Source organism: Polistes fuscatus, unplaced genomic scaffold (assembly GCF_010416935.1).
Source record: "Polistes fuscatus isolate 324 unplaced genomic scaffold, CU_Pfus_HIC Scaffold16, whole genome shotgun sequence".
NCBI lineage: Eukaryota > Metazoa > Arthropoda > Insecta > Hymenoptera > Vespidae > Polistes > Polistes fuscatus.
Window position 1 is genome coordinate 437,817 of NW_025113064.1, and position 24,949 is coordinate 462,765.

General features: G+C 33.9%; 1 protein-coding gene across 1 annotated transcript in view; it reads right to left on the reverse strand.

The window, feature by feature from the left end:
- Positions 1-13,437: 13,437 nt before the first annotated feature.
- LOC122514849 (homeobox protein cut-like) overlaps positions 13,438-24,949 on the reverse strand; it is a 154,945-nt gene continuing 143,433 nt past the window's right edge. Inside the window, 4 exon segments of the mRNA XM_043631922.1 lie at positions 13,438-15,427; positions 15,751-16,024; positions 16,110-16,764; positions 17,021-17,363. Of these exon segments, the coding sequence (XP_043487857.1) occupies positions 13,731-15,427; positions 15,751-16,024; positions 16,110-16,764; positions 17,021-17,363 (2,969 nt within the window). The 3' untranslated portion in view covers positions 13,438-13,730.

Genomic DNA, 24,949 nt, shown 5'->3' on the forward strand with positions numbered 1-24,949 from the left:
TGAGTAAGATAGGACAGGATAGATAAATGAACAAAACACTTTTACGCGACACAAAGTTACTTGCCTCGGCATAAAAACTCTCACGGAATTGAGAGAAAAGCTGGGGCAAGAGAACAATTTATTCAATAAAACTGGTGTAACGTACAATGACAAACAAAAGGCTGAAAAGAAAATATATTATTAGAATAACGACGCGAGGTACCTTTTGGTCGCACGCTAGAGAGCTCTCTTACCGTTCGCTTCCGACGCAAGGCGACAACCGAACGCACGCTGTTTCTTATCGCACCTAACGAAGGCCTGTCTGGCCAGAACCTTATCCCACGTTGGTAGCCTGGCAACAGGTTGCAGGTAATTCGCTATAACTGTCCGACTACAATCCCGCGTTGGTAGCCTGGCGACCGGTTGCAGATAATTCGCTACAACTGTCCGACTACAAGCCCACGTTGGTAGCCTGGCAACAGATTGCAGGTAATTCGCTACAACTGTCCGACTAGAAGCCCACATTGGTAGCCTGGCGACCGGTTGCAGATAATTCGCTACAACTGTCCGACTACAAGCCCACGTTGGTAGCCTGGCGACAGGTTGCAGATAATTCGCTACAACTGTCCGACTACAAGCCCACGTTGGGTACAAAAACACCAGACAACTCTACACACTCCTAACTCACTCTCACACGATCTAGCCACGTTGCCTAGAACAAAAGCCAAGATAGCGAGAAGCTCAAGATGGGAAACACACTGTTGTTAGCTCAAACCAGAGTCAACACCAGAATGAGACTGAAGTGCGTGCACAAAGCCCCACGCATACTATCCCCCCCCCCACACACCACAAGGCGCTCTCCCATGCCTCTGGCATGGTAAAGCGCGCCCTCTCAAGTCGATTTTATGTTTTAATAGATAAAAATTTTACCCCTTCCCTCCGAAGTCATCACTGCGCAAGAACGTAACAACAAATGTACATTAGTTTAAACAATTATACAAAAAATAAAAAGAATATTAAAATGAGAGCGTTATAATATTAAATTTTATTGATTAATTTTATTGATTTTCTTTTATACACATGCGCAATTTTCGGAAATTCACATAAACAATTTTCACCAAAAAACTTAAACAGAGGATAATGACTCAGATCAACGGTGGATTTCGAGGAGGAGGGATCACAGAACATATATTCCGATCTTTTAAACAAAAATAGACACTTGCATCGATTAATTAACAATTATTATAATGCACTAATGCAGTTTCTTTATGTTGCAGCAGAATTTTATCCTCGAAGTCATCACTGCGCAGAAGCATTCAAATAATTACTTAAAATAGATAAAAATACGAAAATCATAACGTTTTATTCTTAAATTTTATTAAATAGGTTTATTATTCTTTTTATACACGTGCTCAACGTTCGGAAGGTCTTGTAAACAACTTTCACCAAAAGAACTTTAACAGAGGATAATGACTCAGATCAACGGTGGATTTCGAGGAGGAGGGATCACAGAACATATACTCCGAGCTTTTAGACAACAATAGACGCTTGCATCGATTAATTAACAATTATTTTAATATTTTAATGAATTCTTATTATAATTAAGATTGTTTAAACGCATATATATTTATTTAAACATTACCTAACTTTTGACGTACTTTAAATATTAATTAATTTCGATTTTATGTTTTAATAGATGAAAATTTTACCCCTTCCCTCCGAAGTCATCACTGCGCAAGAACGTAACAACAAATGTAAATTAGTTTAAACAACTATACAAAAATAAAAGAATACTAAAATGAGAGCGTTATAATATTAAATTTTATTGATTAATTTTATTGATTTTCTTTTTTACACATGCGCAATTTTCGGAAAGTCACATAAACAACTTTCACCAAAAGAACTTTAACAGAGGATAATTACTCAGAATAACGGTGGATTTCGAGGAGGAGGGATAACAGAACATATATTCCGATCTTTTAAACAATAATAGACACTTGCATTGATTAATTAACAATTATTATAATGCACTAATGCACTCTCTTTATGTTGCAGCAGAATTTTATCCTCCAAGTAATCACTGCGCAGAAGCATTCAAATAAGTACTTAAAATAGATAAAAATACGAAAATCATAACGTTTTATTCTTAAATTTTATTAAATAGGTTTATTATTCTTTTTATACACGTGCTCAACGTTCGGAAGGTCCTGTAAACAACTTTCACCAAAAGAACTTTAACAGAGGATAATTACTCAGATCAACGGTGGATTTCGAGGAGGAGGGATCACAGAACATATACTCTGAGCTTTTAGACAACAATAGACGCTTGCATCGATTAATTAACAATAATTTTAATATTTTAATGAATTCTTATTATAATTAAGATTGTTTAAACGCATATATATTTATTTAAACATTACCTAACTTTTGACGTACTTTAAATATTAATTAATTTCGATTTTATGTTTTAATAGATGAAAATTTTACCCTTTCCCACCGGAAGTCATCACTGCGCAAGAACATTACAACAAGAGTACATTTGTTTAAACAATTACGTAAAAATTAAAAAAATGTTAAAATCAGAACTTTATATAATTTTAATTTCTATTTATTACAATTAATTTTCTCGTTACATACATAAGAAACTTTTGGAAAGCCATGTATATAACATTCATTAAAAAAAAATTTGTTTGTATGACAATGTTTCAGTCTTACAGTAGATTTCGAAGAGGAAGGTTCATCAAAAGGTACATCTTTACTTTTAGATTACAATATACATTTCTATCGTTTAATTAACAATTATTTAAGGTGTATTGAACAAAGTATTTTTCTCTACTAATACATAATGTATGTATATGTTTAAGCAATTATATTATTTTAAATATTACATACTCTTCTATTAACTTATTGTGAATATAGAAAATAATTTTAATATGAATTTATTTTTATGATTTTAGATGACTGTGTCTTCAGCTTGGTTGCGTTCTTGCATTATAACATAATTATAAACTTCTCCAATTACTTAAATTATTTTTCAATTATTGTTAGATAAAATTTAATATGAAACGTTTAATAAAATTTTATTATTTTTTTTTAGAAACAATTCAATGGGTAGCGGGTGGATTTCTTCTTCGCAAAGGGCGCCATTTGTTAAGAAGGAATTTACTTCAGGGATGCGACCCTGCCCACGCGAGCCTTGATTCTATCTTTCTCCCAAGGATAGAATCATGTCCTACCCTTAACTTTTTAAAGTGAAACGCCCTATCCTTTTTTTTTTATTTTTTTTTATTTTACTTTGCTTTTTTTAACTCGCGATTTTGCAAGCATAGATGTGCACGTAGCATAGGAACTGAAACTGCATTAGAAGGGATGTCTACCACCACTATTAGTAAGACGGGCCCAGGGATTCAGTTCCTCAAGCTTGCAGTAAATATAGTAATGGTGGGCAAACTGTACGTGCAGCGTAAGTTCCTCGTAATATAGATTAGAGTCAGTGGATTAGTCCAACCGGTGGGATACCACTTAAAAAAAAAACGTAAAAATTTTCACTTTAAAAAGCATACTTTTCAACTTCTTCCCTATCCCTTTGCTTTTTTTGTTGCAGGTTACATAGGAGGAGGACCAAACCAGGACAGCACGAGGACCACACCAGGACAGCACGAGGACTTAGCTATAATAAAGGATAGTTTAAGATAATTATTAGTATAATTAAATGTATAATTTAATTTATAATTACATGTATAATTTTAATCTATTTATTCTTCTTCCCTAAGCACATTACACGCGTGTGACATTTATATTTAATGTATTTTATTTGTTGAAGGGTTACATGATGCTTCGATTCCATTCATGTTTTACTACTCTTTTATCATTTTTTATTTGGTTTTCCATTTTTCTCTTCATTATCGATAGTAATTGTAAAGATTTTCCGAATAAAACTCTTAGGGTGGGGCATAAGAGTGGGGCTCATTAAAATCATTAACGGGGTGATCATTTTCATTTCATTTTCTTTGGTTTCAATTTAATTCGGATGGGGACATCTTCAGGATGCACATCCCGGGTCTTCAGAAGCGGTTACCTCCTCGTGGTTAGACCTGGGCAATGGTATTTTACTTTCAGTATAATGTTTAACATATTTTATATGTTAAACATTCCATTGCAAGTAAAATCTAGCCAAAGACCGCTTACCGTAAACATTATAATTGTAATTAGTTTCTTTTAACTTCCCAATTAATACCGTATTCTTTTACCCCTTTCATTAGTTCCTTCTATCCACTTAATATACAGAAACTAATTACTTTATAATGTTTCTTTAATAATTCTTATATTTTTTCAGGTATTCCTTACCTTTAATTTCCCCCACCAACCATCATATCTTCCCTATTTCTTTCACTTTCTTTCTTTTCCTTTATATCAAGTATGCTCACATGAGTTAGCATGCATTCAAGTGAGTTTACTTAACTTTTGAGGTGGAACAACTTTTAGATTTGTTTTTTATTCGCGATTTGATATGCATAAAATATGCATTTAGCATAGGGACCGAAGCGACACATAGTCGATTCGGTCGCTATCCGTTAGTCAGGCCTCACCGGTCCTGCCGTTGGCACGAAGGTCGGTCGTCTTGTGAAGCCTAGGTCCCTCGTAATATATATTTTTAGGATGCGTTTTTTTTTTCTCGCGATTTGGTATGCATAGATATGCATTTAGCATAGGGACCGAAGCGACACGCGTTGGCGATTCGGTCACTATCCGTTAGTCAGGCCTCAACCGTCTGCTGTTAGAGTAATGGTCGATCGTCGCGTGAAGCCTAGGTTTCTCGTAAAAAAAATTAGAGTCAGTGGATTAGTCCGATCGGGGGGAAACCACTTAAAACAAAAATCGTGAAAAGTTCCACCTTAAAAGTTCTACTTTTCCCTATTCTTTTCCTATTCCTTTTAATATTTTCTTTGCAGGATGAACTATGATGCCAAATTCCGTCCAAGAGAAGGGGAAACAAACCGTAGGAGGACTGAGTTATGGTAAATGGTAGTTAAAAATAATTATTTCTATAAGTAAATGAATGTTTTTAATCAGTTTATTGTTTCATATGACCATTCCGTTCAAGAGGAAGGGAAAGTGGATTAGAAGATGACCAGAGGAGGACAGAGTTATGGTAAACGGTAATACAAAATAATTATTTCTCAATGGAAATGAAGTATTTTAATCAATTTATTGTTTTCCTCGTAGCATTGTACATGTATGATAATTATTTTTAATGTAGTTTCTTTTCTTTTTTTTTACAGATGCCATGGGTTAACCTAAAATTATATACATTTATTTGTATAATATTATATTTAAGGTAGATTGAAAATTATTATTTATAAAATATTCGTAACTTGTAATTTCCATATGTGCATATATTGAAATTATAATAAAGTGTGTTTCTTTTCAATAAAATCATCGATGCTACTTGAATTTTATTCAGATGCATTTCTTGTTTTCATTTTCTTATTCAGTATTCAAACTTTTCTCTTCATTTTCGATAGTAACTGTAAGAATTTTCCGAATAAAACTCTTAGGGTGGGGCCTAAGAGTGGGGCTCATTAAAAAACGTTCTCGAGGTCTTAATTTTCTTTGGTTTCCATTTAATTCGGATGGGGACATCTTCAGGATGCACATCCCGGGTCTTCAGAAGCGGTTACCTCCTCGTGGTTAGACCCGGGCAATGGTATTTTACTTTCAGTATAATGTTTAACATATTTTATATGTTAAACATTCCATTGCAAGTAAAATCTAGCCAAAGACCGCTTACCATAAACATTATAATTGTAATTAGTTTCTTTTAAATCCTTAATTAATATCATATCCTTCTTCCTTTTTCCATTGTTCCTTTTATCCATTTCATCTACAGAAACTAATTACCTTATAATGAAAAATATAATTTCTTCTTATGGAACGCTTTAAATGACTACTTTTTTAAATATATGTATAAATAAATTTCTGAAGGCACACGCATATGTTTATAGAATAACATTTAAATATAATTATTCTAAATTCTATTACAATGTATATATAACAATAAATGAGTACTGTATTTTTTGATAGGACTGTACCGTCATCGTATTAATTACCTACTATCGTCCACTGGTGGTCACGGTAATAACTAAGATGAATCTGGGTAGGTAAAAAAGTTGACTAGTGAGTTTCCATGTACTTCTTTATTCTCTGATTAATTCATTTGATCTTACTTATCTTCAGTCGGTAATGATGAATTCTTTCTATTATTGACGGTATCAACTCACTTAGTGGCAGTAAATAAAATACGCCTCTAATAAAATTAATTTATATATTTATTTAATTAATTTGTGCATGCGATAAAAAGAATACTTTATTTTGAACTTTATCTCGAAGATTATCATAAAAACTTTTTATATAATAATAAGGATATAACTTGAAAAGAAATAAGTTCGATAATATGAAAATGGAAGACAATAGTTATTTTACAATGGACTTAAATACACAATTACGCATATATGGGGTAATAACTGAGGAAATTCAATATAAAATAAAAAATGTTATCAATAAATCTCTCATATATCTTCAATATTTTGTATACCTTATTTATTTTTCTTTTTTATCTTCGTATAATAATCATAAACGTACAATTTAAAACAATAGTGCTCGTGTTGTTTATGCAATGTACAGGATAATCTTTTAAGCTATAATACAAGTTCAAAATGAAATACAAATCAATAGACTATTATTTTTTTAAGGTAAACCCTTGTGTTTACGTGTTCGTGTGTGTGTGTTTTATGTATGTATGTGTATTCGTATAATATGTATTCGTTTTACGTATATTTTGTGTATACGTATATGTAATTTCAAGTTAACGCATTCATTTTCGAAGTACCATACTCGTACTTGCATTCAGCATTATGAATATTTGTTAATATGTTTATATTTTTTGTTCTCTTCTTCCTCTTCGCTTATACCGTGTGTGAATACACGGAGGCGTGTGTTTAATCGTATGTGTTTATGCGTGTATATGTGTATACATGTGTGTGTGTGTGTGTGTGTGTCACTTTTTTAATACATTATTTTCACTACTGGATGACAGTGTGTCCTTCTTCTTCGTGTCCTCTTATTTTTCTTCGTTCTTTTTTTTTTTTTTGATCGTGTGCCCGCGCATATATATACATTTTGTATACGCCCCGCATATGCGCGCTCTCCTCATCGTTTTAACGGGGAGGGAGGGTGCTGGTGGGTATTTATTTCACTTTTTCTTTCTTTCCCTATCATTTTCATTCTCGCTCTCACTCTCATTTTTTCTCTCCCCACTCTCTCTCTCTCTCTCTCTCTCTTTTTCTATCTCACACATACATACGCACATTATCACACACACTCTCGCTCTCTTTCTCACGTTTCCGGTTTGTATAATTGTTTTTTTTTTTGTATTATTTTAATTTTTTTGTTGTTGTTGTTTCTTGTTAAGAGAACGGATGGGAAATTCAAGGACTCGGGGCGTTGGGGTGGGGCGGGGCAAGGCGGGGGTGGGGGATAGGGTTTAATCAAGGGTGGTTGGAATCTCGAATAATAACTTTTTCGAATATCTATCTACAGTTTACCTTTTTTTGTAAAATATTCATTATTAGGTTTACGATATGATTTTTCCTCCTCCTCCTCTCTTCTACTCCTCCTCCTCCCTCATTCTCCTCCTCCTTCTCCTTTTCCCTCTCTTTCTCTTTCTCCTCTTTCTTCTTCTTCTTCTTCGATTCTTTATTTTCATCATCTTTCTCTTACACTTCTTATCCTTCCATCTTTACTTTTTCCATTTCCTACTAACACTTCATTCCTTTCTTTCATTATTTTTTTCCCCTTTTCATATTTCTTTTTTTTATATTTCAATAAAACGCTATTTATTTATTTAATTTTTATCTTTTTCTCGTTTCGAACCACCTCTCGCATATTATTATATTGTTTCCGCATATTAAAACGCATCATCACGAAGAAGCTCACGCGCGCCGTTTTATTTATATACTTTTTTTTTCAATTTTTTTTTTTATTTTATACATTTAACCATATCGTTATTTCATTATTATTATTATTATTTTTTTTTTCACCGTATTTCATTCGTGTTCCATTTAGCATTTTTCTTTTCTATTAATTTCTTTAACCAATTTTCCTTTCTCAATTTTCGTCCATTCTTTTTCGCAACTACTATGCTTGTTTTTTCTTCTTCTCTTTCATTTTCTTTTTCTTCTTCTTCTTCTTCTTATTCTTCTACCACTTTTTTTTATATCTATCAATTAATTTCTTTCTCGAAATTCATCGACCGCATACTCTCGAGATGATAAAAAGTTGTTTACCGATTATTTTCTTTTTTTTTTTTTCTTTAAATAATTAAAGCTATCGATTATCTATCATAGAATTCTATTACAATATCTACAAGAGCCTAATTTAGATTTTCTTTATTTTATTTTTTATTTTAAACCATTTCTCCCTCCTTTCATTTCCGTTTCCTTGCGCGCTTCTTCTTTGCGCTTATGTGGGATTTGTCTCGATTTAAATGTGTCTGTCTCTGTGTGTATGTGTGTATGTGTATGTGTGTGCGCATTTTATTTTGTTTAAATATATTTATATGTTTGTATGTATGCTCGTTCGATCGGGGACGAGAAAATTGAAATGAAATAATAAAAAAAAAAGGAAAAATTGTTTATATTTCGTTTAAAAATATTAAAAAAGAAAACAAAATAATAATAAAGGGAGAGTTGCGATCGATATCCTTTTTTCCGGACGAGATCAATCGAACGATCGAGATATCGAAAGAAGAAGGTTTCATTTCTTTAACCATTTGACTATAAAATAACGTAATCTCTTCTCTAAAAAGGTTAGGTTTGCAGTCAAAGGGCTAAAATCATACATGATCATATTGAAATAATTTATACTTTTTCCATTGGTATGTTCAGATCGTATGCATTTGTTGATACGTTTTGTATTTCTTTTTTGATTAACAAAATAATGAACGATTATCGTAATCATTTTTACATAATATTATTATTATTATTATTAATTTATACAAAAGAAATTTAATTGAATTTTTATTCGAATTTATTGGCCATGTTACTTTTTCTTTCCTTCTCTTTTCGATCATCTCTTCTTCTCTCTCTCTCTCTCTCTCTTTCTTTCTTTCATTCTTTATCGCATTTATTTCCTTTTCCTTAAAATTTTTTAATCAATCAATCGAATCTTTCTCTTAAGAAACAAACTGATAACCGTTTTTTTTTACGATTATGTTAATCATTTTCCTATTGGTCGTCGTTTAATTTCTTTTTCAATCATTTTCGTATATTCCTTTTTTATTAATTTTTATTTTCGTTCATTTGCGGACTAGAATTTAAATTGAAAAGATTTAAATTTAATCTGGTATAATTACTACAATAGTTTGATTCGCAATATCGAGGATAATTTTCATTATTTGTCTTTCTCAGATTACTGGACATTATATCGCAATCATGCTATCTCTCTCTCTCTCTCTCTCTTTCTTTCTCTCTTTTAATCATTTCGATCGAATTACTTTCGTTCTCACACATACGCAACTTATAAAGAATTTTTCTTTTCTATTTGAGGATATTTCTTATATAAAACAATCGATTACTTTGCTTCGAATCTATCGCTCCATTTCTTTCAGACTTTTGTCAAACAGACGGGCGCCATTTTGAAAATTAAAAGAAACAACCGAACGTCGAGTTTTTCTTATTCGTTGGATTATGTTGAATTTAATTCGAGAAATTACTTCGTTCAGTTTTTCATTTGCAACCCCCACTTTTGTCTTTTTTTTTTAATTTCTATTTTTTCTATTTATTCATTTATTCATTTATTTATTTATTTATTTATTGATATAATTCGTAAAGAAAAATTCGACATTCCGTTATTAATCCTAACCTAATTGTAAAATATTTCCTCACGCGATTATCTCATCGCGATCATTTTAAAAATCAATCAATTTTCTTGCCCAGTTCTTATTTATTATTTTTTATTCTCGAATATACTTGGTATACTATGAGAAAGTTAAGATGTGTGCGCGTGTACGTGTGTATTTGCGTTTATGTATTTCGTTTTATTCGTTTTCTAATTAAATGTAATTATAATATACAAGATGTATATGCGGTTCGTTTCGTTTGCTTCTTATTTTCTTTTCTTTTTTTTCTTCTATTTTTTTTCCGTTCATTTTCACCCTCGCTCGCACGCACGCACGCGCGTATGTATGAATGTATGTGTCCTGTGTGTATGTATGGTGTGTAATTTTTTTTTTTGTTTTTCGTATCTCGAGTTGTTGTTTCGTTTTCCTTCTATCGCTTTCTCTCTCTCTCTCTCTCTTTCTCTCTCTTAAATCTTTGTACAATTATTTACATATTATAATATGTGAGCTTTTAAGAAATCACGCTAATCGTTCCAATTCTCTCTCTCTCTTTCCCTCTTTCTTTTTTTCTTTTTTCCATTCTATTTATTATTTTAATGCTTTGCATCTCACATGCATTTAACAATCGTTCGTACATTCATTCATTCACTTTATCTTTCATACTAATTTTGTTCATCCTCTCTCTTTCGCTCTTTCTTTCATTTGCACGCCATAACTATTTTTTCTTTTCTCCCGTTTTTTATTTTTTACTTTTTTGTTTTATTTATTTATTTGTTTGTTTGTTTGTTTGTTTGTTTGTTTCATCTCAAAACGCATATAAGCTCTATCACATTGGCTTCACAAGCCGTATTGTTTATCGCAATAATAACTCGATCAAATAAAATAGTAATAGAATAATAATATTAATAATAATAATAATAATAAAAATATAATAATAATAATAATAATAATAATAATAATAATAATAATTGTTTATATAAAATATTAGCAATAACGTAAGCCTAATAATACAATAACGACGAATAGAAAAATATTCGTCCATTTTTATCTAATCTTTTGTTCATTATTTACTTCGGCCAACGATTTCACAAAAATAAAAAAAAGAAGAAGAAGACGAAGAGAAGAAGACGAAGAAGACGAAGAAGAAGAAGAAGAAGGAGGAGGGGACAACAAAAAAGAAAAAAAGAATAGAATGAAACACTAATGCAATAATCATTATTTTCCCGATTAGGAATAATCTTTTACAACGATTCCTTGCATTATTAGAATTCATCACTTAGTTTTCATTTTCCATTCTAACATTTTCTTCCGTATTTTTTTTTTTGGTATCCTTAAATCCATTTTCGCGATGTTATCATCGATCGTACTGAACAATTAAATCGGAACAAAAAAAAAATAAAAGAAAATCATCGATGATCATGATCATCATCGTCACCATCATAATCATCATCATCATCGTCACCATCATTATCATTCGCATAATCGACGTAACTATATCGATAAATCCGTTTATATAATAATCAATAATTAATAATTAATAGCAGTGATATTATTTAATAATAGGTATTATATAATTAATTAATAATTAATAATAACATTGGTCTTAAGTGTTTCTCTTGTCACGTAAATTTGTATATAAATTAGACGATAAAAGCGAAGTACTTAATAATACAGAATTATTAATTAAAACATAATAATTAATAATAATAATAATAAATGAAATATATATATATATAAAGTCGAGAAACAAAGGGGGGAAGAAAAAGAAAAAAAAAAAAAGAAAAAAGAAATAATCGAACAAAAAGGTACGCGTAATTAAGATAGACAAGGACGTAATAGCGTTAACAGTTTTTTCTTTTTTTTTCTTAATTTCTAAATCCTTGGACAGGATTTTGGGGGAGGGGGGCTTAGAGGGAGAGGAGTATAAACAATAACATGAATCACAATTATGCAATAATCGTTGATCGTTTTCATCGTCATCATCATTCTTTCACTTTCTCTCTCTCTCTCTCTCTCTCTCTTTGCATAATTTAGCATTAAAAATTAATAATAATAATAATAATAATAATAATAATAATAATAATAATAATAATAATAATATTAATAATAATAATAATAATATTAATAATAATAATAATCCGATCTAACAAACGTCTCGTTTATTTTTTATTTTAAACTTGGGAGATTGCACTGAGGCGAATCCCGGCCTCGTCCGTTCTCGAAAATTATTAAATAATTAATTAATTAATTAATCAATTATTTAATAAAATATAAAGTCATTCATTAAAAACGCATCGCGATCCTTTTTGTTTGTTTGTTTCATTTGTTTTCTTTTTTTCATTAAGGAGAAAAAAAATCCTTCCTTGGATTAATTAGGCTATTTTTTTTCTTCTCTTTGTCGATAGTAATAGTAATAATAATAATAATAATTGTAATAATAATAATAATAATAATATTAATAATAATAATAATAGTAATATTAATAGTAATGAATAATATGACGCTAAGAATCGATCAGCATGTAATATTTAATTCTGAAACGAAATCGAATGTGGCCGGGGTTCCTTAAACGAAAAAATAATTTGTTTATTATCTCGAGATAATAATTTTACAACCGATCGGTCGATTTTTATTTCGAAATTCAAAAACCCCAAAAAAGAAAGAAAGAAGAAAAGAAAAACTATAGAAATAAAAAAAAATAATAATAATAATAGTAATAATAATAATAATAATATTAATATTATTAATAATTATAATAAAAAAAAGACATATATAAAATAAAATAAAAATCGAACCAGTCGCATCGTTTACAGTCTTCCGATAACAACACGCACAATCACTATGAATTAATTATTATTAATTTTTGTTGTTGTTACTCCTCACGTAAAAGTTAATTTTTATTCTCACCCTGAAGAGAGTCCCAGTATATTTTATTAGCGCGAACCTAAACACGATCGAGTTCGAGTTCGAGTTCTTCGTTTGTTTTTTGTTTTTGTTTTTTTTTTTTGATTAAGCTCCCTTTGTTTAAATCCTCTGTTTTTCGTCAATTTCTTTTTTCTCGGTTATCCAGCACGCGCGCACGCACACACACACACACACACACACACCCACTCGTAATTCCCCTTATTATTCTCTTCGAATCATTATCGTTATCATCATCACATCATCATCATCATCATCATCATCATCATCATCATATCATCATCATCATCATCATCATAATCATCATCCCCCATTACTATTTTTTTTCGTTTCTTGATACAACAAGAACTTCCTATCGCATCCGTTATCCTTCTTTGTTTTTTCTATTCTTTTTTTTTTCTTCTTCTTCTTCTTATAAGTTCAACATACATCATTGTCGCGTAATCAATAAATTTTGTAATCCCTAATCTTAAATGTACGCAAGAAAAGAAAAAAGAAGAAAAAAAAAGAAAGAAGAAAGAAAAAAAAATGGAGAAACGTTTCGGTATCGATTTCTTTTCATTTTTTTTTCTTTCTCTTTTCCTTTTTCTTTTTCTTTTTTTTGTTTTCGAAAGTTCGTCGCCCATCGGGTTCTTTTATTTTATCTCACTAACGCAAAACACACGAATTTTAGATCTTTTCGTTCGTTCGTTCGTTCGTATACCACCAGAAAAGTCCACTCTGAAGATTTTTGGTCGAAACTCATCGTGGATTTTTATCGTCCATTGTTTTTTAAGTCATCGTCGTGATTTTATCGAACGCAACACACACAGTCCAATTGATCGTTCGATAATTATCATCGACTTGTGTACATATATATAGATATATATATATATATAAGAGATCGATTAGGTTAACCTTGAACGGGTCGTTATCAAGGTTCGTTTTAGGTTTAATAGTCCCATGCTTCTTCGGGCTCGTGCTTAACTATTTCTTTGGGACTCGTATCCGTCGATTGTTGTTGTACTGTTTGTTGTACTTGCGAGGGTGACCTAGGTGACGTTACTGGACTATTTTGTCCAGATTTTGGACTGGGCATTGGACTGTCCCTGTCCGGACCATTGTTACCGGATACCGACGATACATCACTTTGAACGTCCTCCTCGTATCTGTCCTGTACCGGGGTAGGTTCAACCCTAATGGTTTCCTCCGTTTCTCTTTTAACACCATAGTCGTCCGTTTGCATAACGCAAACCCCATTAATGATGACTTCGTCTCCCGTTCGCGTTGGTTCCTGCCATTCCGGATTGACCCACTGCGGTGCCGCAGGTTTTCTTCTGTTAGACCTAACCGTAGTAGGTGCCGTTGGTGTTTCCGCCGGTTCTCTTTTTATGCTACCCGCAGAACCTTCGGAATCTTCGCTACCGAGATTGCTCATCGCATCTTCGACGTCCTCATCTTCGAATTCTTGATTAGGTTCTCTCTTGAGCGCACTCATTGAGAGATCTAGGCCGGAACATTGTTCTTTTAACGCGTTGCCAACCAACGCTGCTAAGTTCGGGTTGAAGTAAGGTGAATATGGTATTGGTACGTTACCCAAACCCAACCTTTCCTTATGGATTTCTACCAATCGTTGATTCAACAGTAATCTGAACTGAACACGATCGAACGGTTGACCAGGTTCCCTCGGAGATTGTGGTTCCGGTTGACCATGCGGCGTTTGTTGCTTCAATCTCATTCGATGATTGTGAAACCAATTGGTTATCGTTCTCGAGGACAAAGTTAATTCTCCCGCGAGAAATTCGATCGTGTTCACATTCGGATACGGATCCATCGCGAACGCGAGCCTAAGTGCTTCCTTTTGTTCTTCCGAAAATAGTACTCTTTGTTTCTTGGCGGATGCCGGGCCCGGACCAGGCGATGCCGCGTGATAGAATTCTGCGGTATCGTTGCTGGACGTATCCGAACTGTTGTCGTGTCCTGGACCACTGCTGCGCCGTCTTTTGTTAGCCTCTCTTCGCTCGTTCTTCAAAGCTTGCAATCTGTCAACGTTGTGCGCGTCCGCCAACCACATTTGCATTCTGATGAATGGCTCACGACCTTTTATACTCAACATATGCCACGGTTTAGGTTTGCTCAACAATTCGCTAACTGAGCCCTGCGATAAACCTAAAACAACTTCTCCGAATATTTTTTGACCAATGTTGTTAGCCAATAAGGCTTCCTTGATCTTAGTCGTGATAGTTTGCGTGTCGAGATCTTGGGTCAACGCTGCCATCTCGTAGACGCTCGAAGATATGTGTAAATGAGGTCCTCGTAACGGTGACGGTGTCATCTGATGATGCGGAGAGTGCAACGTCATCTGTTGCTGTTGCTGTTGCTGTTGTTTCTTCTGAAGTTCTTGCATACTGAGTTGGGCGTGCGGATGATGCGGACCCGGTGGGGTCAACATCATCGGCAAAGGTGGCTGAGGATGTTGCGGAAGTTGCGGACTCTGTTGAGGTGGACCCAACTGCATTTGACTCTCTTGCTGATGTTGTGCCGCTGCTTGGGCCGCAGCCTGGGCTGCTGCTTGCGCTTTCGCCGCATTCTGCAATTGTTCCTGAACCAACTTCGTCGGCGGCATTGGTTTCATAGGCGTTCCGCATGCTGTAATTACAAATTAAAATCATTCTAGTCGTTTGAAAATTAATCGTTTTATAGTCCGAAAGCTCGATTCGACATTTATTAACGTGTTGTTCCTCCCGCTAATCTCATATTTTTCCGCAACGGAATAATTATTTCTAAACGAACAAACATGCTTGAACATTACTTTCAACAAATAACCGTATAACCTATTCGTTATCGGATTGCATACATATATTTTTTTGTTTTTACGGCGTGCTTATACCCACACTCACACACATACATAGAGATATTACGGAGCTCTCGAACTACGTTTGTAGGTAAAGTAACAAAACATCTATATTGACCTGAGTTAAACTTACGAGGCAGGCCGCCGTAGCCGCCGGTCCTCATCAGCTTCTCCGGTGCGATTTTATATTGACTTGCCACCAGTTTGTGAACCGCGTTGTCGTCCTCGAGGAACATTTTCATTCTGATGAATGGTTCCCGTCCTTTTTGCGTCAACATGTGCCAAGGTTTGGGACGTGCTAGAAGATCCGATACGGAACCCTGAGATAGACCCAGAACCGATTCACCAAACAAACGTTGAGAGATCGAATACTGCGACAATTGCTCCTTTACCTGTGACAAATAAATTCAAGCAATAAAAATATCGTTATATTAAGCTGAACAAAATGTTGTAGAAAATTTTGGATACTTTGCTCACCCTCTTGACAATATCTTCGGTATTAAGATTATTGTACATGTCGAATTGTTGTTGAGTAATTGGAGGAAGAACTGCTTTAAGTGGTCTTTGATTCGAAGCATGATGGGTCGGAGTGGACGGTTGGCTGATTAGGCTGTTAGTTATGGAGGCCATCCTTTGTAACGGACTGGCCGCAGCAGCGCCAGAAAAATCTTCACTGGGCGTCATTGCTGGAGGTAGTATGGAATTACCGAGCGGTGAACTCGCACTGGAACCGCCAGGTGTAGATTGAGCTCCCGTTGTTTCTTGTTTAGGCCTGACCAATGAGAACGCACTACCAGCGTGTCTCATAGCTTCTTCCATTTTTTCTTTCTCTTCCTCGGTAACACCGTTTATCATTTTATTCCTTATATCCATTTTTCCTAAGCTCAAATCTTGTACACCACCGCCGTTAGTCGCCAAGTGATGTTGTTGAAGAGCTTGTTGTTGCAGGGCTAACAAGCCAGGTAATCCAGGTAATCCTGGCAAACCGGTGAGCGCTGAATTTTGTCCAGATCCGGCATTCAACTTTTGTAGTTCTCGATGATAAGCATCCAATGCCAATCGGATATCTTCCTGTGTTCTTTCTATACCTTGGAGCCCTTGGGTACCGCTGAAAAAATGCGGTAACACCGCGCTACGATCAATCGAGGTCGTGTGCTGTCCTCATTAATAATCAATCGGAAAATCGGCCAAGTACGCGAATGACTTAGAAAAAAAAGAGAGAGAGGCATAGATAGACAGACATAGAGATAGATAGAATACACTGAATGAGTAAAAATCATCCATTGAGAGTAGAGAGTATTATGGGATGAACAAATCGGGTTCCTCAGGTAAAAAATCATCCAATTGAGAGAAGAGTATTATTGGACGAACCAATCAGGGAATCTTACCTAGGAGGAAATTCTAGTGGTCCACGTCGATCCTCAACTCTCCTTCCCATGAGCTTAGTTAACTCTTCGTGATAAATCCTGACTACCTTTTCCGGGGGAATGTCATCGTTTTCGTACTTCTTCAGTCTCCTATTTTGACTCTCGAGTCTGTCCTTACTAAACGGACTCGGACAGCCAATCCTGCTCGGACTCTTACTGTCCGCATCGTTCGAGACCTCATGCTCGCCTCTCATTTGTAGGTGACCAGATTCCGAGAGGATATGGGCCAACCTCTCATCGCTCATTTCCGGCGGACCACTTTCCTGTGGTCCACGCGTGAAAGGTGGCATTCCCTGCTCCTTGCCTGAAACATACTCTACGGGTGAGGCACAACTTGTGGTTTGTTCTTACTCGGTTTCATCTTAGGGATTTATAAAAAATACAATTATACATAGATAAATATATAAACAATCTTATATAACAGTAAACAAATATCAAATATATATACACATACGTATTACTATTATTATTATTATTAATATTAATTGGCGTTAGAAACTCGAAAGTTTTTTACAGCAAATATCAAATCACGCCAATAATCACGTCCCTGTTAGGATCTTTATTCTAATATTGTCTTCCCACCTAGGGTCAACCAAATGGGGATCTTTTCCCATTAGATCTACCTCATAGTATTTTAAATACTATAAAATTGATCGTTTATCGTTGTCGTAAACAACATCCTAAATCATTAAAATTGTAATCCGACATTGTGTAATTTTTCATTCCGATAATATAGTCTTTGATTTACGAACGTGAGAAGGGGATACAAAAAATTCGTTGAAACAGACCAGAAAGTATAGTTGATAGATAGGTCTAAATCCAAGGAAAATCCCTTTGGGCGATCCAAGGTTCGATCAAACGCGGAAGCAATTAATATGAAGAAGAATCAATAGGACCGAAACGAATGCCGAAGGCGGGATGCGTGGAACCCGTCTGACGATAATTAAAATATCCTCTTGACAGTGGCGGTAGGCAGGCAGGCAGGCAGGCAGTACCTAGCCCTTGCGGTTCTTTGGTAGCCCCCTTACCCTTACCCTTACCCTCCTCCCCTTTACCACCCGTTTTCACTCTTGCCTATCTACCCAAGAGTGTCGTCCTCCTACGTGTTTCCCGTCTAATTGACCAATCAGCCGCAAGATTCAGACGAATGAGCCATCGATCACGAGTTTGATTGCTCCCGCATGCTCGACGTTTATGTCGTGCAAATTCGACGCCTACCGCGTGATTTCGCATTCCTTTTCAAGAGAATGTGTAAGTGAGTATTTATGCGTGTGTGTGTGTGTATATGAGCGCGCGTGGCTCTTCAAATGGAAAGAGATAGAATTAGAATCGGTGAAAATTTGTATTTAAGTTTGTGTGAGAGCCTGAGAAGAAGGTTTAACACATAGGAGGCGTGAATTTACCGGTACGATCATCGAGCAAAAGCAATCTATGCTTGTGAATCGTGCTCGAAATTATGTGTTCGGGGATGATTGCAGACGATCCATCAAAATCTGTCGACTTTTCTTCCTTGGCTCGATGTATACTCTCTAACATAGACAGATATTTCATGACTTTCACTCTAACTTCACAAACTAATTCTTACTTCTTTCTTCTTCTTCTTCTTCTTCTTCTTCGTTTAAGAAATATAAGACCAAGTTTTTGACTTTACTTCGGTTCACATTTTTTAACTCCATGTACTTTTTATTTATTTTGATGAATTTATTATTAAGTTCGACCACATAAAGTTAGCGACGAATTTTCTACAACGTTTCGGATGCAATTTGTTACACAGATCGGTACGAACTTTTTGAACGATTAGAAAATATGATATACATTGTTTTTATATTTTTCCTACGAATATTGACGGGAATTTGGGGGTAAGAAACTATTTGGTGTATTTAAAGTAAAAGTATTCGAAGAAAAGTGTAGTAACATCGTTTGAAAAACTTTTCGTCAAGACAGTCTAGCGTCTAAACTTTCAATTAAGATTCTTGTACGATTTCTTTCAAGGGTATATATATATAAACAAACAAGAATTTCAAAGAGAGAATTTAATAAAAATAAAAAAGAACAAAATATTACATTATAATATCTAAGATAATTTTTCTTTACTATCTAGTTTTAAGATGACAATACACGTAAGTAAACTACTTTTGGCAAGGAGTATTAATGATTCACATCATGCTGCTAGAAGAAACTAGTAAAAGAAAATCGGTTGTTACCGATGCGCATGAAACTTGGTGGTCCAGACTATAAGAAAAAAAAAAAAACACAAAACAAAAAAACAGAAGAAAAAAGTTCCTTGAAAGAGATGCACACGACGACATCAATGAGGTTCAAGAAAGGGTGGGATTTCGAATCGTAGGAACGAACGGATCGTGACATCTTTCTATGTATGCATATGTGGTGTATTTATACGTGTACGTGTATGTGTGTATGTGTATGCCCTGTACGTTAACAGCGAGCATTGTCGCAACGCTTGAATTCGTGCCAGGAGACTTCGACTTATGCCAACGATTTTCCCTTACCATCCTTCGCACCCAACTTACTCGACGTACTACTACTCCATACAATGATTTTCTCTTAGCAAGAAACTATAGATATACGTTTTAATGCTTAAACGTACGACTCCTAAGAATCCTATCAATTTCCAAGATCATTACTCTATGTGAAATATAGAAATGAATTTTTGAAGTTATACTTCTTTTGATGCGTTTGGGAAAAAATAATAAGAGTGAATTTTTACGATGCGTGTGCACCGACTAAAATCTACATCCTGAAGATTGTATTTAAGATGCGTATATATTATACGTGTATATTACGATGCGTTGAAAGATTTCTTTCAACTAATGTAACTTTTTTAGAGATTTCAAGTTAATTACTATGCGAATAGAATGCATTTGCGGTTACGAAGAATAAACAATACATGAATCTGTTAAGAAGTTAAAATAATAATCTTGCTTCTAAAAGAAACAAATATTATAATTCTTTTAAAAAATATTTATTCAAAGCATTAGAAAACTTATTCTCTTCGCATAGGTTATCAATTATTTTACTTGAAGAGATAGCGCATTAATTTCAACAACGATAAGAAGAAGCCGACGACACAAAAATCATTAAAGATTTTGGAAGTCGTCGTTTTCATTTTAAATTAATTTTCTTTTACTTTTCTTCTCTTTTTTATATTTTTTTATATTTTTTATATTTCATCAATGAACTTCATTCTTAAATTGTTTTTTCTAAGTATGCGGCTCTACATTTTTTATTTTTATCAAAGACCGTAACACACCCAAGCAAAAAACTTTATTTCTGCATCAGATCTTTGCATTTAAATTTCATTTTCCAATTGGGGTTAACGATATAAAGATTTCTTTTAACTAATGTCTCCTTCGTAGAGATTCCATGTAATTACTATGCGAATAGAATGCAGCTGCAGTTACAAGGAATGAGTAAGACATGAATCTGTTAAAAGGTAAAATAATATTTATGCTTCTAAAAGAAACAAATATTGTAATTTATTTAAGAAATGTTTATTCTAAACATTAGAAATCTTATTCTCTTCGCATAGGTGGTCAATCACTTTACGGTAAGAGAGAGCGCATTATTTTTTACAACGATAAGAAGAAGCCGATGACACTGAAATCATGGAAGATTTTGGAAGACACCGTCTTCTTATTACTCACACTGCGAAGAAACCATGTGCATTAATATTTTATAAAAAGGATTGAAAACAGAATGCATCTTAGTTATTTATAAATTATTTTCTACAATAATTCTTATTATTCTATAACCTCTTTTTCTTCTTTTTGACCAGTATCGGTATACATTTAAATTTCTGTTTAGTTTCAAAAATTTCTAAAACTAATGCAGAGAAGTGTAATGCCTATTACTATCGTTATAAAAATGTATCTAAAAGAAAGTATACATCACAAACAAATACGGAATGTAGTAAGGTGTATTGACTCCGGAAAGAAATGTTTTGGTACGCAAAAGAAGTATAACTTCAAACATGAATACATAAATTCACAAACCAATCTTTTTATAGAAATTAAAATTCAAAACAAATGTCAGATATATTTTCAAATCGTATTAATTATTTAAAAAAGTATCACACCTGGTAGATTGTTCAAAGTTAAATTTTATTCTACCACATTTGGAAACTTTACATAAGTCCATTAGATTTTTTTTTTTTTTCAGCTAACTCGTAAGGTGTTACACATTTTTACAATGAACAATGAACAACTGACAATTAGACTTAGGTCACTGTTGAAACAAACGGCTCGTTTATTACTATTGATAAAAAGAATAATAATAATAATAATAATAATAATGAGAGAGAATTAATAATGATATTATATTTATTATACAAAACGAAGTTTATCGAACGTAAAAGCATGAGAAACGATGGAAAGAAAAGCGTGCGAATTTAGTTAGGTGTGCTTCCACAATTGTATATCCGACTCGAGATATATCCAGCGGCATTTTCTCGAGTGAGAATCTTCATGAAACTTCGAAGTGAAATACAGATGAAGATAAAAACAGATAAATAGATAGAAACTGAGAGAGTCAGAGAGACACAGAGAGAGAGAGAGAGAGAGAGAAAGAGAGAGAGAGACGATAAAAAAGAAGAAGTAGAAGTAGAAGAAGGTAATAAAGAAATTAGAAGAAGGCAAAGTTAACGTTATAGTCGTGAAGAAGTTAGATCTCGATCTAACGTCTAGCGATCTAACGCCTGGTAACGATTGTAACGTACGATGAACACAACTAATTATCGTCTAGTATCTCTGCTTCGCGCGAATACAACTTCGGACGGTTTACAGGCGGTTCGCGTAATTAACCATTTCCGCTCTGATTTTTTGTCTCTCTCTCTCTCTCTCTCTCTTTTTTCTATCTCATCATTTTTCTCTAACCTACTTTCTATCAACAAAAATTCTAAAACAATTAAACAACAATCGGTAAAGGAAGATCCAAATTGATATAAAAATAAAATATTATACCCAATTTATAATCTAAAAAAATAAAGTAAAGAAAGAGTTTACTCATAGAAATGATCAGAATTTATGAATTCTCTATAAAGAAAAATTCTAAAACAATTATTCAACAATCGGTAAAGAAAGATCTAAATTAATACAAGAATAAAACATTGTATCCAAATTATAACCTAAAAAAAAATGAAGTAGAGAAAGTTTGTTCATCAAAACGATAAGATTTAGGTGTTGTTGTTGTTGGTAGTGATGATGGTAATGTTGAAGTTTCTATCTTGGGTTTCTTTCGAGCATCGATGATTAGATCAACGAGAAATCGTGGTCGCGCGTAGTACAATAGATCGAGTAGTAGTGTGTCGCCATTTACTTCGAGTCGGTTCGTCGACAATGGCCGATTACAAAATCTGGAACGATTTCGTGAGAATTCCCTAAGCAACCGAACCGACTGTTAAGAAACACAACGCCGATTATTGCGTAGACGTTGTTACCGGTTGCGTCGTCCCATCCGAACGATACTATTATATTACGTTGTTGTTGCTACCAGTTAGTTGGTTCGAGCTGCACCAATGGTAGCCATTGTCTTTTCTTTCTTCTTTTTTTTTTTTTATTTAGAATCGCGTAGATACGCGTGGAAACTCGTCCTCATCTTTTGCGTACGCGTCGTAGTCGTCTTTCTTTTCTTTTTTTTCCATCATTTACACCTGAAATCCTCTCTTCTATCCCCTTTACCCTCCACAACTCCTCGTCGTTTTTCTTATTACTGTATCTAATAAAAAGAAATACGTACTCGAGAATCGGTACGCAACGAATCGACCGTCTTATTGTTCGAATAAAGTGAGAGACCAATTAAAAAAACACTAGCGAAGGTTTCACGACGCCAACTGCGAAACGGGTCAGCGATCTTTTGTCTTCTAAGTTCTTATCATATGGTTTATCGATTTAGGGTAATCTACTGTTGCTGAAATTATTTGATCGTGGCAACCGATTGCATAACAAGTTTTCTGATCAATTTCATAGTTTCTCTACACAAGTTTATGAGTAATTTAAAATATTATTATTCAACGAAAATACTCAAACTGTTAATCAAATACTCATTTATAATTGTCTCACTTGAAAAATAAAATTAATTTCATTCTATTAAATATTATATTAACGTTATCTAATAAATAAGTAAAATTATAGACGCGAAGTTTCTGATCAAATTCTTATCACACACGTGGCATTAGAAAAAAATGTGATACCTAAAATCAATAGAAATTACATAACTTATGATATATTCGTTCGAATTAGAAAAGAAACATATGCAAGTAGAAATTGTTGTCTTCGATGAGGACAACTACGATGAAGAAATGGGAGAGGGGAGAAGAGTAGTAGGAGTGGGAGTATAGGAATAGGAAGAGTGGGAGGAATAAGACGACGAATTCAGCGAATGGTTGGCGTTAGAACAAGAAACAAAATCCTACGATAAACTGACTTGGACCGGTACCAACTATCTTTATTACCGTAATCTCGTCCGTGCGTTGCTCTTGAAGGCAAGCGCATCCGTACATTGGTATGCTTAGATCAATTGTGTTTCTACTACCTATACTAGTAGTCTTCGATGCAATGTGCGTTCATTTCACGTTGGTCTAACATCATTGCCTTGGGGCCGGCAATAATAAACGTCTATTCGGACGCGTTGCACTAAATTGTGGGCCGACATCCAGATATGTTTGTTGCTGGATTAGTCATGAAGTGGTCTGCTACGAAAATGTTACTTCATTATTTTTCGTTTCAATGCTTTACCTATCATCTATATTTTGTTTTAATAACATCTGATTCCCCGATCATTAATCCTAATTAATTTAAGTTTAATCTCATTGTCAGATAATTTTGAACAACTAATTTTATCGGTCTATGTTCAGTGAAAAATTGTTTACTAAAGTTATGGCTAAAATTAGGTTTGGGAAAAATATTCTTTTTGTACAATTAATCATTTTACCTTACTATTGATAACTTTTTATGAAATAAGGGCTAGTAAATTAAAAAAAAAGTAATTTTCATATGAATATCGATGAAAATGTTGATTATAAATAAATGAATTAAATGCAAATACGAGAAACGAATGAGCAATATTTAAGATTGACTGAACCGACATAGCGAAGAGTACGCCTATAATGAATCCTTCAAAGACAGGTTAGTGGTCTTTGCACGCTCGAACGATTTCCAGTATCCTATATATCTATAGAACACCTTTAACGTAATAAGTCGTTAGGCTAGGGTAGGTATTTAGTCGATGAAAACTTATCTTTCTGACGTGAGAGTTAGAGAGAAGCCGAGCTCCGGTTATGGTCTTTTCAACAGGGGGGGCGGAGAGTGTGAGGGGTGGAGAGGGGGTAAATAAAGTCTTGATGATTTTTGCCCATAAATCACGCGTCGATTAAGGTAACTTTAGGTGCATGAAATATGAGTAAGGTATATTTATCCTACTGAAAATGATCAACGAACGATCGGCCGCACAATTATCGAAGCTTATCTAAGAACGACGATGACTATGCAACAAGAACCATGATCTCGGTTGAGTATCTTTTTTAAACAAATATCAACGAAAACATTATTTTAAGGATATCATTTTATCTCCAATAATAATAATAATAATAATAATAATCAGACAACACGATTATAATAACACACAGGGCATATTTTATTCCTTCCTCTTTCTCGTTCGATGCTTCGTAACTTTCACCTCCCTTTCACCCTCCTCTGAAACCCTCATCCTTCTTCTCTCGATGATTATCGTTGTCAGAGATCCCGACGGAAACCGACAATCCATTGACGCATGACTCATGTTTTGTCACCGAGTCCTCTCTCTCTCTCTCTTTCTTTATTTCATTTTCTCTTTAGCTCTCTCTCTCTCTCTCTCTCTCTCTTTATTTTATTGAAT